General features: G+C 39.1%; 1 protein-coding gene across 1 annotated transcript; it reads right to left on the bottom strand.

Moving 5' to 3' along the window:
• Positions 1–755: 755 nt before the first annotated feature.
• On the bottom strand, positions 756–15,657 carry nots (nothepsin; the record flags this gene model as incomplete). Its single annotated transcript, XM_079403684.1, has 9 exons — positions 756–938; positions 1,433–1,531; positions 1,695–1,848; positions 1,929–2,051; positions 8,627–8,823; positions 8,905–9,023; positions 9,149–9,266; positions 10,972–11,155; positions 15,602–15,657. The coding sequence occupies 9 exons, from the start codon at positions 15,655–15,657 to the stop codon at positions 756–758; spliced, it is 1,233 nt and encodes a 410-aa protein (XP_079259810.1).
• Positions 15,658–16,434: the final 777 nt, after the last annotated feature.

Below are 16,434 nucleotides of genomic sequence, written 5' to 3'. Positions count from 1 at the left end.
GTAAACTGCTCACAGTGAGAGGCTGTTAGACAAAAAATCTGCTTTTTTTGCAGTATTATTCCAGTGCTGATCTGATCCAGTGCTGATCTGCTGAAATTAAAATCTGAGAAAAATACAAAAGCAGGGAGCAAAGCGCAGAGCAGTAAGCAAAAGCGACCAAACAGTAGCAAAGCATATTAGTGAAGCATGTTATTGTGCAAATTAGCCTGTTTTGCACATACAGTTTTGATGTTGTGAAAATAATTGATGTCATTTGAAAAATGTTGTCATTGAATGCGTTTTGTGCCAAAGCAATCATTAGCTACAGTTTAACCATAGATGTGGCGTTAAGATCCAGTAGCACTATTAGAGAGATACAACCATGATCAGATGATAGAAGCAGGTTGTTTGTAACTCTAATGAGAGCAGTCTCAGTACTATGATACGGTCTAAATCCTGACTGGAAATCCTCACAGATACCTTTTTTCTTTAAGAAGGAACATAGTTGTGATGATACTACCTTTTCTAGTATCTTTGACAGAAAAGGGAGATTCGAGATCGGCCTGTAAGTATTGTGGAGAATACTGTCAGCTTTCTCTATCTGTCATCTGAGCTCAGTCACATAAGAACATCTCAGTGTTCAGTCTGATAATAATTTGTGTTCATTACAGCAGAGCCAAGACAGTAAATGATGAAGTGTAATGCTTTAATAGAGGATGTCAAACACTCATTAGGTTCTTCTGCATCCAGCAGCACATTCAGAGATGAGATGAGATCTATACAGAGATCTGTGACCTTCCTGACAGATGAGCCAATCCCACTCGATCATGACCTCTGTCATAGATGCTGTAAAACTGAGAGAGGAAAACATCTCCTAGAATCCAGACGGGTCCAGCTGGAAACGGGATGTCCATGGACTGAAAGCCACTGAAGCAGATCTCCTTATTGTTCAGCACCTCCTACAGAGGAAACCATAGGGATCATCAGACTGTAGAAAATGAGATACTGTTTGAACATGTGACCGTAAGACAGCAGCAATTCTATCTGAGAAACAAAGCTGCGAGCAGAAATTACAGCAGAGACGCAACCGTCGAACTGGGAACATGTTATATGATTGCATTTTGATTTACAGAATATAAAGTAGTAAAGTTGGTAAAAGCCATTAGCAAATCTGCATCCAACGAATCCAGCATTAGCTCAGGAATCAGGACGATATTTGGAATATTTCTAGGCTTTAAGTCTGAGCTGATGGTGGCACTAGAGGGAGACCCCAAATACGCTGTGGTAAATGTTCAAACTGTCTTTTATCTGTGCGCCAGATTCAATAACTTTCCTATGAATTGTTCTTTGGGCCGCTATAGATTAGCGAGAAAAAAAATACAATGTTTCATTACTCCAAAGCATATAATGTCCTGCAGCAGGATAAATCAATCTGTTATTGTGTTGTTCTCACCCTCCGGATATATTGTTCTCCAGTGAGAGAATACTCCACATTATTGATCAGGAAGGTCACAATGGGAAGACTGCTGATCCTGACACAGTCTACAAGATACTGAAACCCACAAGCAAACATACAGCTGAGGTTGTAGTGTCTCTTCTCTTTGATTAATCAGAAGGCTGATCTCTAGAGGTCAATCCATAATGAATTTTGCAGCTACTGATTACCATGTATTAAAAAGTATTGGCTGTTACATAAAACAGGGTCTCATAATCACCTCTCCAACAGCGGTGGGTGTTGCTCCAATAAACTGCTGGAGGAGCAGGACGTCTCTGGCTGGGCCGCCGATGAGAGAAGTTCCTGTGTCCACTATAGCTTGACAGCCTGGAGTACTACGATAGCAGAAACTCAGAGCTCCCTGAACCTTCACACTAGACACAGACAATCCCAGAGATGAGTGTGTTGTGTTTGTTGTGTCAAATGAGTGTTTTATGGAAGTGAACTCGCTCACGCATCTAATCTGATCTGCCAGTAGCCCTTCTGAGTGACTGGAACCCAGTTGATGGGAGAAACAAACCGGGTTTCATCCACACCTCCAAACAGCAGCTCCCCTCCAAAGCCAGAAACATTGTTCCTGTAATAGTTATGAGGACATGAGTCAAATGAACATTCATTTTCCTGCTTCAAGGTTGAGGTTTGTCTGTCACAAATAAAAGTAGGGGCCTCATTTATAAAGTGTTAAATCCAAGTGTCAAAAATAAAGTGTTAAATTGTAAATATTTGTAAAAACGGTCTTTGACGTGGAAAAGTGCTTAGCATCACGTCAGGGTCTGAGCACTTTTTCTTGTTCGAGCTGCAGGTTTTTGGAAATGTAAGCTGTTCTAAATTATGATGTTATGTTAATCACATTAAAAAGGAGTCGTTTACAAGGCAGAGCGCTGAAACCATTCAGTTGCGTGCAAGTTCAACATCATTTGTGATTCATAGATTGCATATCTGAAAGAGACGCGTGTGCACGTTTTCTGTTCGAACGTTCATTCTATAAATCACATGCACACATATTCAAGAGATGATCGGAAGATCAAATTTAGGGTAATTTAGACAATAAATCATGATCATGTTGTTCAATTTTACTGTCCCTGTTCTCCGTGACAGTTGGTACCCAAGAGATCCTGTTTCTGCTGCAGGGAATTCTTTAAAAGATATAGTGGGATGAATCCAGTTTGGGATGCATATAGTGCCGCTGCTGGCCAAATGGGTGCCCTGAGCAGGATTGTACTGTTGTGCCTAGGGTGACCAGATGAGATTGGTTGAAATTCGGGACGGGGGGGGGTAATGAATAATGAATAATAAAGATAATGAATTTCAAACGAAAGTGACTGAACCAATCATGTTTTTATTAATATAAGTAGCCTACATATACATATAATTTTATATAATATAGAAGTAACGTTAGGCTATTTTTATACTTCAAACTGAAGTTAATGAACCAAAAAAAAAAAAAAACAAGATGCTGCAGCCAATGAGCAGCCGGCGGGGGCTGGTTGCCAGGCTGCAGGATGACTCAACCTCACTCCACGGACAGTTTTTTATGTTTTATCAGACAACTATTTAAGATTTTGCTTCAGTATAATTTTCGGGACAATTAGAGCGGGATTCGGGACAGCAGCTTAGATTTCGGGACTGTCCCGAATTTTTCGGGACGTCTGGTCACCCTAGTTGTGCCCCCTCCCTCAAATATTATGATAGTACACCTACTATAGGGGTCAAAATAGAACTTTAATAAAATATAAAAGTAAATAAATTGTAATTAAATTGTGTTATTTATTAATTACAATGGTAGCTGTATACAGTTACCTCCTATGGCTATTATTTTATTAATACAGTTGTCTGATTGATTTTATTGTCTCAAGCATTCAGAAATCATGCAAAAGAAAATTAAGCAGTTTTACTACAATAAAACCATGGTTAATTTTTGTAAGGGTTGTGATAGCCTCTATAATTTCTTCAACAAAAACGTGGACGTCACATTTTTATCAACATTTTCTGCATATTTGAGCCCTTTCCAAAAGTGACTGTATGACTTTGAGATCCATCTTTTCACACTGAGGGCAATAGGGGTACTCATACATAACTATTATAGAAGGTGAAAACAAATGAAAAAAATATGATCTTTAAACAAAATAAGAAAAATGTACATATCCTGTTCAAACGTTTACACCCTCTGGCTCTTAATGCTTTGTGTGGCCTTCTTGAGCAGTGTTTGCACCTTTTGTAATAGCAGTGTATGAGTCCCTCAGTTGCCCTCAGTGTGATAAGATGGATCTCAAAATCATACAGCCACTGTTGGAAAGGGTTCAAATATGCAGAAGATGCTGGAAAACCAAAGAATATGCAGGAGCTGGGGGATTTTTCTGAAGAACAGCAGACAGATGAACTGCTCAGGACCAAGGGACTCATGAACAACTATCACAACACAGAAAGACAGTCGTGGATCATCAGAAAACAACTCACAGTATTAAGATTCAAGGGTGCGTAAACTTTTGAACGGGGTCATTTTTTATGAATTCAGTTATTATTTTGTCTTGTGGAGTATATAAACATCTGTTATGTGGAATAGCTTATTCAGGACAGTACTAAATAAAAATAACATGCAATTTTCATGATCTCCCTTTTTTAGTTAAAATTAGCAACATATTTGCATATTCTACAAGGGGTATGTAATATGAGCACAACTGTATGTACATATATAAAAATCATGTATATGTTAATATAATATAAAACAAAAAATAATGTTGTGTGTCGGTGCCCTATGCAAACGGCGTACTCTGCGTATAGGGAGCGCCGGTATTGGATGCATATTTTCATTATTCAGATAGTAAGAAGGAAAATTCCAGTTACAAAGTTTTTGTTTTCAGGGCAAAACATACCGATATCAAGCCTTGTGTTTTGATTTTGCTCAAAGCATATTCAGACAATGCATGTATGCAGCTTTGGCACCTTTGAGGCTTCAAGGCATCCATTTTTAAAACCGGCTCATAATAGTACAGTCAGAGCAGCTGATTATGGAGCACCTCAATATAATCGTTAGTCTTGGATTTGCTGGGTAAGTATCAATCTCAAATCCAAGAATGGTGTTTTATTACTACAGCAGCAGACCATGTTTCTTGGTGGAATTCATGCATGATGCAGGTTGTCTTTCCATGGATCGGTTCAAATAAAAGCATTCTCTTCCTGTGAGCAAGCATCCTTCATCATTCCTCTCACCCATTACTCCTGTAGGATATCAGAGACTGAATCAGACAAATTCAAGATGTGATCAGAACATTGAAACATGAGGAGCTGGAATCCCACAGAGAGGCCTTCAGGAAACAGGACGTCGTAAATCAGATTCCTAGCTACAACTACTCTGAAGCAAGCAAACTAACCAGCAAGCCTCTTTCACAGAACAGCTTACAACCTTGAGACAAAACAACACTTATTGATAATTCCAATTCAGGAAGGAAACTGTCAGATTTATTGCAAGTGATCAAGACTGATGGTCACATGTAAACCTGTGATATAAAATCACGAGCTACAGACTCTCTTGGGCAGGTCTTCCCCCATACAAGACAAAGACTTGAATTCCTTAGGAGACCTTTTAACCTCTCTCTGGTCGTCACAGAACATGCCTCTTAGTATCCATAGAACCACACACTGGAGACAATCTGTTCATATGCACTAAGAATCATCTTAAAAGGACCTATGAGTTATTTCTCTGCATAGAAATAACATTATATTATGTTTGTAACCCACACATTAGATTATCATGTTTTAATCAAATATTATGCATGTCTTTTTAATCATTATTGAATAGCTGAAGGATTCATATGCGTGTTTGGTATGTATGAGTGTGAAAAATCATGCTTTAAATGTTTCTTCCAATCAATTCTGTGTCAAATGCATCATAGTCTTGTTATAGAAATCATGTTCAAAAGTATACTTTGCAAGGGCCTGTAAAATGTGGACCATGTGACTGATAACAAGCTGATTTATGATGGAAGGAACACCCCTAGCTAAGATAATAGCCTATCTAATTGGTCAAGACACCAGAGGGGATGTGTCCAGAAGCCAAGTTTGAAAACTCAGGACACCATCAAACTCTCTCTTCTTCTTAAAATGCTCTCTTGGTCCTCTCCCTTCTCCTCTTCTTCTCTTTTGTCGCTGCTCTTTGAGCGTGCTCTGGCCCACGTGCCAGCTGCTACCATAATGAGAAGAAAACCAACCTAGTCTCGTTTAGAGCCCTGCATTTCGGCCCGGGCCCGATGGGCCCCGACTTTTTTTTACGCCTCTAGGGCCGGGCTTCGGGCCAATTTCCACGTCATAGTTCAGACGCGGGCCTGTTTTGTGTTTCTCCTTATTTTCATATTGTAGACATCTATCGATTAGAGATGAATAAAATCGCCGCGCTGGTGGAAACAACAGAGACCGTGCCGCGACTGAGAGCAGCTGGATGGTGTTTAGTGTCCCGCAGCAGCAGCAGCTGAAGAGTTCTGTGTTCAAATGCACACAATAGACTAAAGCTTGCTGAAAAACCCCAGCAAACATAACCATGAATGTGTCTGCAGGAAATATTAAGGAGATATTTGAATTATTTACTAATAAACTAATGTTTTCTGAGTCCGTGTCGCAAGGATGAAGTTGCTGATCCTGACTCACCGTCTCCTCATTAGACGCGCCTTTAGAGAGAAATGCATCTTTATTGATTATGATTAAGATTATAATAAAAGAGTTTTTGTTTTCGATTGTTTTATTTGGTTAAGTGATAATTTAAAGCTTTCTATAGATATATGTATCATGTCTGTGAGGCATGTATTCGCTCAGCTTCAGTTCATTTTTATGAAGCGCTCCTGTTCAAGACGAGACGGCAGAAAGCACATCAGGTTTGTTTTCTTTGTTTTATAAAAGAACTACCTTTTGTTGGTATTGTGAGTGCACACAAATACAAGTAGACCCTTTACAGGTCCCAATGATGTATTACTCTTACCTTTATCAAAAAAAAAAAAAAAAAAAAAAATTTTTTTTTTTTTTTTTAAAAGACGGTGTAGGCTATTTTAATTCAATCCCACTGAAGTGTTTGGTCTGGTGCCTCCATGTCCTGCAGAGCGCTTTAGCTTCCACTGGCCGCACAGACTCAGATATAGGCTAGCGCACATTATTATTATAGCACAGGTTTAACGTTTAAACATTGTTATATTTGAACTGTTTTAGTATATCTATAGATGTTATTTTAGGCAAGTCATGATGATATGAGAAGGATAAATTGATCAAACATAGGCTATGATCAGCTCATGCCGCTGGCCGCTTGGTCGTTACTTTAAAAAACTAAAACTTATCGGCTATTTAACGAACAAAAATGCTCCAAACGTTTCTCTAAATTAACTTAATAAAAAAACAATGAAATATAATCATTTTGCCATTACACACTACTGTTTCAGCTATTAAAATAGTTCAGTTTTGTATAAACTGTTTTAGAAGGGGGGAAAAAAGAGACGTGCTCGGGTTGGACTCGGGCCAGTAATTCTGATGAGCTGTCGGACACGGGCCGGGCTAGGGCCTCAATTTTAGGCCCGTGCAGGGCTCTAGTCTCGTTACATCCTTTTATTCTTTTACTTTCATTTATTTTATTTTCTGTTGTGAGTTTCGTGTATTCAGTTAAGTTTTGCCGCCACGCCTCGTCTCCGAGTTCAACTGGAGTCTCTGACCGCCTCAAAACTTCTACCAGCCACAACTCCATCGGCTTCCCAAGACCTCACTTCACTACTACTGAACTCTCAACCAATCAGACACTTCGGGGAACCCCGTCTGCAACGACGACACAAAGGAAACCCCTTAACACAGGCAAAGCAAGCAAGTAACACCTCCAGGTTCTAACTGAATTGGTGCATTTAATATAAATTTTAGTGTCATTGATAAGCTCAAAGCGAGGGTTAAATAAGTGATTGATGGTTGTTCAGGTCTATGCAATTGAACATATTGCTGTAAACTTGGGATTTCACATTTCCATTCTCTTAAACTCATCCTTTCCTCACTTTCTCTCTTTCTGCAGCATGTGAATGCTTGTGTCCATGTGTTAGATTAGTTTGTCTAAATTAACTTCTCTTTTCAATATAAAAAAGATTTTATGTCTTAATCTGTCGATTTCGTTACTGTGCTATTAAATAGTGTTTTCACTATATTTTGTATTTTAATATCCAGTGCAGAGTTTGTCATACGGCTCGTTCAGTGAATCGCCGTAACACTGATTCTGTTCAAATCCCTATAAAATCATAAATGATTCCCTTTGAGCTAAATTAAACTATTTCTTTATATTACATATTAATATTACGTTTTCTATTATGTTATATTCCACATGAGAACATTTCAGTGCTGGCCATTGCCATTGTTGTTCAAGTTTAACAAGGTTACAGTGACCGCACTACCCAGTGGTGTAAATCTGAACTGCTGTTTATGTGCTTTAGTGGCCTTAGTAGAGGTCTATCTGCCACTAAGCATAGGATGTCTCATTGGCTCAAGAATATAGTTGAATCTACTTATAAGGTTTGACTTCACCTCTAGCATTTGGGCTCATTGAACAAGAACCATTGCCTCCTCTCAAGCTTTGGTGCATCCTTGAAAGACATTTTCATGGCAGCAGGCTGGATCTCTCCATATACTTTTCTTAGGTCCTATAATTTGGCTCCCGATTTCCCAGGTTCTTTCTGTTTATTTGGTAAATTTTATTTATATGATGTGTTTTGAAGCCATCATCCAATGAACTGGTGTGTTTCTATATGGGCTTCAGACAATCCACAAAGGTGTTCTCTTAGCACCAGCGACAGATACAACATCTTGTTCCCTACTCAGGGAAAATACAAACTAAGACATTCTCATACAGAATTTTACATTCTCTGTGCCCCCAGCATTACAGTCAGATGGAGTGATAACTTGTATAATTGTTGCTAGTTTCAACGTGTAATTAGGCTGATGATACACTGGGCAACTTTTTGAGTAATATTGCCGTCAGCAGGCAACCAGGTGAGACACAGGGCCCACAACTGATCTAAAGTATCCAGATAGAAATTTGTTAGCATTCTCAATGGGAAAGTGCCAAAAAAAACATTGCTCAAAAAAAGTTGCCCTGTGTATCATCAGCCTTAATCTGTATGTGATGTAGTTGTGGTTTCTTACTTGAGATAGAAGGAGAAGACAGGTTCATCCAGCAAGCCCTGCGCTATCATACTGTCAAACACAGGAGAGCCCAGCTCCTCTGCCAGCTGAGGGAAACCCAGACCCAGAATCCCATCAAACTGAGCCAGGACAAAGGCAAAACCAGGCTCATATACAGCCTCTCCAAACACCTGACTCTGAACCGTCACAGAGCCCACCTGATCCCAGACAAACACACACAAAAAACAGGATTTTTTTATATTATAGCATTAATATGATGGCTCACAGTGATCAAATACCTTAAATTCTTCTCTGGCCATCACTCCCAGTAGGTGACCCGAGCCATAATGGATGCCAAAAACTCGTCCGTCAGGCACGTATGTGCTCGATTCAAAGGCCTTGAACTTGTGGTGCATCGCTGTGCCAAGAGAGGAACACCATGACCCAACAGCACAAACAATAACCAGGTCAATTCATACAGACACACACTCTTCAAAGTGTGTAAATACATGTAAGGACAGTTGATGAATGTGTGTTAGTTACCGCATGCTTGGCTCACGCAGTAAGATGATGGGACCCAGAGATCAGTGGAGCCTGTATCAAACACCACTGTGAAATTCTGCTCTGGTTTGCCCAGACTGATCTGACCAAAAAACTGTGCCTGTACAACACACAACAACATGGTATTTTTAATGTCTGTTTCATTCTTAACCTTAATGTAATGATGTGTCATGTTTTCCAAACACTAACCCTAACCCTAAACAACTGATAATTATAATGAAGATATTTGTAGAAAGCATTAAATTCCCTTTCCAAGCAGCATCTTTCATGACTTGTGTTGCAGGGATTATTAAACCGTAAAGCGGTCAACCCTGTTACCATTCTTAAAGGGGTCATATGATGCGATTTCAAGTTGTCCTTTCTCTTTGGAGTGTTACAAGCTGATGTGCATAGATAAGATCCCTGAAGTCTCAAAGACTAAAGTCTCAAAACCAAAGAGATATTCTTTATAAAATGTAAGACTTGACCACACCCCCTTAAAACGGCTCATTCAACACACCCCACATGTCTACGTCACGATGTGGGAGGATTTGCAAAACACCGGCCAAATGTACACGCAAAGAAAGCGGCGGCACTATTATTCTGGCTGTAGTATTGTTGCTGCCGCCATGCCGTGGAGACACTGTTTCGTTGTGAAAGTACTTTGTTTGGGCTTCAAAAGAGGATACAACTAGAAATCAGTGGTTAAGTTATATTTACAACACTGTTCCAGAACAGTTCAACCCAAATGTTAGTGTGTGCAGCGCATTTTACGGAGGACTGTTTCCTGAAGCTGGGAGAGTAGCCTGCAATGCCAGCTGTGCTCAAAGCCTGTTTCTGTAAAGTGGGGCAATTCCAGCTTTGCTAGGACAGTCTGGCGCTTCTGACTCTCAGCCTGTAAGTAGGTTTTCTTATTTAAAGAATTTGCCACTGACGAATCAAACGCAAGTTTTGAGCAGTGTAGAGTAGCTCTTGTTGTTTGTCGTTTCTGCGATCACAAATGCAGACATGGTAAGGTTTTACTAAAAAGACAGTATAAGTCATTATAATCAGTAATTATGTCCTCACTGGATGCAACAAATGCCTCGTTTATAGTGGGTTTTATTGTTTTTGTGCTATTGTGTCGGGACACGGCATCACAATACAGAAAGGGGCGTAACATTTCCGTCTCCCGCTTGAGGTATTCGGCCAATCACAACACACTGGATAGCTGGCCAATCAGAGCACGCCTCTCTTCTCAGATGAGCTTTGTAAAAATTGGCGCGTTTCAGAAAGGCGGAGCATAGAGGCACAACAGTAATGTACAGTATGTGGAAAATAATGGTTTTTTTCCCTTAAACCACAAACACATTGCATTACACCAAATACACAAAGTAATATTCTTTTAACAACGTCATATGACCCCTTTATGGCATGATTATATAATTAAAACATTTGGTTACACTTTATTTTAAGTTTTCCTTGTCACATTTACTTACTATTTTAATAACAATAAATGATCCATAATTACATGCAAGTAACCCTTAAGCCAAACCCTTATCCTAACTCTAACCATATAGTAAGTGCATGTATTGATTAATATTACTCAGTACTGTTACAAAGACACCTTAAAATTCAAGATTCTAGATTTTTATGCGTCACATACACAATTATACAGAGTATAACCAGCAGTGAAATGTAAGAAAAAAATGTTTTTAAATAAAGTGTAACCAAACATTTGATCTGATGGAATGGAGTAAGGCAGCTGTTTGAGAGAATGACCCTCACAGTAAGTGTAGACCATACAAGGAGTGTGTAACAGTAGATCAACACAAAGAATGGCTCACGTCCATGAAGTTGTAGAGTCTCTCTGTGGATCTGCCACCCATACGAAGGTAGTGTTGTGTGGCTGGGTAACACTGGGCGTAACGCCGGGAGAACACATCTGGTTGGTGCTCACGCAGGAACTCATCCAGCTGGTTAGCGGCTCGAAGTTGACTACGAACTGAGGGAAAACGACTTAATGGTACCCTGAAACAGGAGAAACGTTATTCTAATAACCTATATGTATATTCTCACGGTGATTAGAGATGTGTTATATTGATCATCTCAGAACAATGTTTAATTACCTATCTTTCTTGAGTCTAAGGTTTTTAAATATTGATTTGATTTATTGTACATTTTGTTTTAATATTTCCTTATTAAGCAGGATAATGTGGTCAGGCACGTTTTATCTCAAAATAAATGCTTCAGTTACTAACGTAACCTTAGTGTCTGAGATAGACGGGAAGCAGACATTGCCTCATATTAGCTGATGCTATGGCTAAATTCCTTTCTCTGAAAATACTGAAGCCTAGTTTAATTGTGTCTGTGTAACAATAATGTGTTATAAGCATAGGACTGTCCAAGGTAACAGGCAAAGTGAGCCTGGCCCAGGGATGGGAGTCCCGGACCGAGAACCTTAATGAGGAGGTGAACTGACAGTGCTATTACTTGTGACAGGGTTTGGTGTAAGAAAAACATAAGCAGGGTGGCAACCTGCAAAGGAAACAGCCTAGATGTGTTCTGGGATCCTGCCAACAGAAGCTAAAAAGGTCGCAGACTTTGGGGGAATTCGTTGCACCATAGTCCATCCCTCAAGCAGACAGGAACTGTGCATGCAGTGTGGGGACATCCAGGTCTAACCTGGGGAACCATGACTGGCTCTGTGGGAGCAGGGTCACTGGAGGAAAGGCATACAGGAGCACTTAAGCCATTTGTGGGTCAGCACATCCTTCTCCAAGTAGATCCTTTGAGGCAATGTGGTCCACTACTGCTCATCTGAAGTCACTCCAGATCATCTGAACTATCTAGAGGTGATGTCTTCATTCTCCTGGAGACATACCACTCTGGGACAGCACGTTCACATCCTGGTTCAGGCTACTCGGCACATGCACTCAGTGATCGGAGGTTGCCCTATGCCCACAAGAGGCGGAGTCTGGCCAGTCTGTTTAGAGGGTGCAATCTCAGGCCTCCTTGGTGGTTTATATATGCAGCCACTGTCATGTTGTCAAACCAGACAAAAACGTGGTGATCTCTAAGGTCTTTAAGAATGGCTTTTAGCACCAGGTGTACTGCCATCATCTCTAGATAGTTAATATGCCAGCAGAACTTCGGATCCCATCAGCTGCTGAATGCTGGCCTGCTGTTTCACTGTGCACCCCAATTGGCAATGGAGGCATCCATTATGAACACTTTTGTACAATTGTGAATCCTTCCAAGGTGCCAGAGCCCTGAAGCAGCTGTAGTTCACCCTGAGGTCCTGTGCACCAAGTATGGGGTGGGACACAGACTTTCAGATACAACTGGAGTGGCTACATATGAAGCAGACCTAACGGAAAGATGGAAGAAAAACCTGAAAAACTTTATTGGGACAAAAAGTCCAAGCTCTGATTGAGTCCAAGAGCAAGTGCTCCAGCGACAGCCAGACCTGCATCTGGGGTGAGTCTAGTACTGCACTCAGGATGGATATGTGCTTGCTGGATAAAAGCAAGTATTTTTTCCCAAGATGATTCTAAACCCCGGATATTCCAAGAGGCTGAGGAGCAGAGATCGGTGTGCACAACTGGAACAAACATAGTCTGAACTTCAAAAGTGTTGAAACTACAGACTCCAGGTTCCAAAAAATCTAGTACCAGACTAGAATCATCTCTCTGGAGAAAAGAACGGCAGCAGTGACTTGAAAGCGGCTTTGCCTTTAGCGCTGTTCATCACCGTAACGTATGCTCCATGGCTGACCCGCCATGACCCGGTTATGTTCTAGTTTAGAGATCTTAAACTGAAGCTGATCAGCTTTGACCAAAGTGACACGTCTCTGTCACAATAAAGTCACCGCCAGTTTCTCTTGCTCCAAATTAAAGGGCACTACATAGTCAAATGTCTAGCTGTTGTTTATTATCATTATTTATATTATGTAATTATTATACCCTTAATCCATTACATAGGTCATTTAATAATAATAATTATTTATCAATATTGTGGTATCACGATAGCACAACTGTCTCGATATTATTGTGGTCACATGACGATATGAAACCATAGGTCTTCCAGGCAAAAAAAAAAACTTCTTAAAATATATTTAAATTTAAATGCAAATAAATAAAAATAAAAAATAAAATCCAAATTTCCCTACTGTATTGTAAAGCAAAAATGATATACCCATGAAATATTCATTTTCATTTATTTTACAGTGCAGTTATTTTACAATATGGCTATTACCGTCATTGGTTTAATTAATAGAATAATAATAACATTCTAATTAGTTTGGCTCCCTCAAACAGCAGTGTGAGTGTAATTTATCCTGAGACAGTAGATCACAAATAAAAAGAGGGTCGAGTCCTCTTTAGAGTTCAGCTACAGGTCAATTCAGTCAAGTTTTCTCAGTTAAGAACATGGCTTGGAGCGCTTAATTTTGAACTCTCAAAGTGCATTACAATAATTTAACTTTAAAATGTACAAAATGTCATTTTTTTTCCAATTCTTCAAGTCTTTTTTTTAAATATTGCAATAAATATTGTATTGTGAATTTCATATCGCAACATTATTGCGTTGTGAGATTTTTATATCGTTACATCCCTAATATATATATATATATATATATATATATATATATATATATATATATATATATATATATATATACGAAATCGTTTATTATATCTTGCCATATAAGTGCAACTGAAATTTAGTTGTGAAGTTCATATTATTGATCTGAATGAGGATGTAGCATTGCTAGGTATGACAGTATTTTGAAGACTGTGGTGACACAGCATCTTTGTTTCCAGGTGGAACATTAAAGAATGCAACAAACATCTCCTGGAAATCTTGTCGAATTCAACCAGTTAGATGACCACTTGGAAACTTCCCAATTTTGTGTCATATCAGACGTTCAGCAAACGGTTCGTGGACATAACGTCTGAGTCTGAGTCTGATTGATCACAGCATGCTGACATAATAGGGACTTTAAGCACTGAATGGAACGGCTACGTGACCAAAAGGAAGCGGTTACACCGCCATAGTCGAAAATGTAAAAATCACTAAGCAACTGTCAAAAAAAGATGGCGCAAGATGGTATTCAGTTATGTATTGTAGTACAAAAAGTTAATTGAGTTAACATTCTGAACGGCCGTTTCATGAGGGCTTAGTTCAACAGTCTCAGATCGAGGAGGGCCCAGAGGTCACCATCCTTCTTTGGAAAAAGAAGATATTGGCTGAAAAAGCCTGACTCGCTGTGCACTGCAGGGACAACCTCCACTTGTACATGCTTCTTGGTGTCTTGAACTGACTGGAGCATGACACTTGTGCATGGGGGTCTGCGAGCAAACTGGACTAGCCTTGCTGGATATGACTGCTCACTCTTAACTACAAACCATGATGTTCTTCCTCAGCATTTTGTCTTGTTTTCCAGCACAAATATCAAAACACTCAAATCAAGAAACATTGAGCTGAGTTGTGAAATTACTAAGTTTTGTTTTCTGAATAAAAATGTGTTTTTGCTTAAGATATAATTTGTGCTCATAAGTTTACATACGCCTTGCAGAATGTGCAAAATGCAAACGATGCTGGAAAACAGAAAAATGGAAGAAAAGAAATATGCAGAAGCTGGAGGATTTTTCTGAAGAACAGCAGGCAGTTAAACTGCTCAGGACCAACGAGGGACTCGTGAACAACTATCACTAAATCTAAAAACAGTCGTGGATCAAGGGGATGCAAACTTTTGAATGGGGTTATTATTTTGTCTTGTGGATTATATGTAAACATCTGTTATGTGAAATAGCTTATTCAGGACAGTACTAAATAAAAAAATAACATGAAACAAAATAAGAGGGATCATGAAAATTCCAATTATTAACATTTTGCACATTCTGCAAGGGGTTTGTAAACTTATGAGCACAACTGTGTATGCCAGCAGTGTCACAAAAATAATAAAGTTCTCTCTGAATTAAGTTCATTTTTCTGACTCCGTTTGATACATCTTAAATTGTACACAAATTATTCTCTTTATATCTCAAATCAATATAAAATGACTTGAGGCAACATTACTTAATGTTTACGTTTATCCTAGAAAACATGATATTCAGGAGGAATATTACTTCCTGCAGTCTGTGTGCAATAAGACAAGCAGCACTTATACGGTTTAAAGTCATGAGACACAAGTATTATACCACACTGAAAAAAACTAAAATGGTGTGGAAAATTTTCACCCAGAAATCAGCAGTAAATTTAAGTCCATCACAAAGAAATGGCAAGAAACACATTCAATTAAACATGAAACTGCAGTTTAAACTAAATCCCATTTTAAGTTGCTCTTTCTTCTCACAATAAAAAAAGCTACGCACACAAATCAGTATTTCATGAGCATTTGTGTAATAAGTGTGGTAAAGTCAGCCAGCTGTCACTAAATAAAGCAAAGTTGATAAAGATGAAGCGTGTCCTTACCTCAGCAGACTCTGAGCAAAGCCCACACATGCCAGCAGGATCAGACCCGTCCTCATGCTGCCCAAACAATCTGAAACACTCGCCGGTCCAGTCAACAGTGACATGACTAAACATGTGAAATCAGAAAGCTTTCGGGTCATTTTGACCCGGGCATGTGTTGATTTAACATTCAGCAAACAAACGAGATGAAGAAATGAGATCTTACGCCACGTGTTTCTCTGAACAAAGCTGCTGATTTCAGAAAGACAAATAGCTTCTTCCAAGACCCTTTTAGGACCAAGTAAAGAAAAGAAGGGATTCATTGAAGGGAACACAATATGCCAGAATGTTCTCTACATTTAAGAGACTAGGGAGGACACACATTGCATTAGAAACACTTCAGATTTGTGAAAACTTCCAACACATCTATTCATTTTTGATTAATTGTATTAAAAAAATATAAACTGGAATTAATATGGAAATCGTTTTTAATGTGCCTTCTGGTGTCACTGCAGAAAAGCAATGTTCTTCCGTGTTTTTACCTTGCATCCTGGGAAAATATCTAAACCAAGATGCATTGAGAACTAACAGGACGATGGGGTTAGAAGTCTTCTTTAATTAATCAAAATCAACTTCAGAGGAAAAATGAGTTCTCATACCCCATGACAGGAATTAGCTTGTTTTAAACTTAATTTCTCAGAAAACAAGACTTCGCATCCTCAACTTGCATTTCAAGTGAATATATATATAGAAATAAGAATGAGCACACTTTTTCTGGAAAACGAGACAAAATACAGTGGATTTGTTTTCTTTTAAATGCGTCACATTTTCATGCCTATAAGTGTAAGACCTTT

Source organism: Barbus barbus (genome assembly GCF_936440315.1).
Source record: "Barbus barbus genome assembly, chromosome: 42".
In the NCBI taxonomy this organism is placed as follows: domain Eukaryota; kingdom Metazoa; phylum Chordata; class Actinopteri; order Cypriniformes; family Cyprinidae; genus Barbus; species Barbus barbus.
This window is presented reverse-complemented; position numbering and strand designations above follow the sequence as displayed.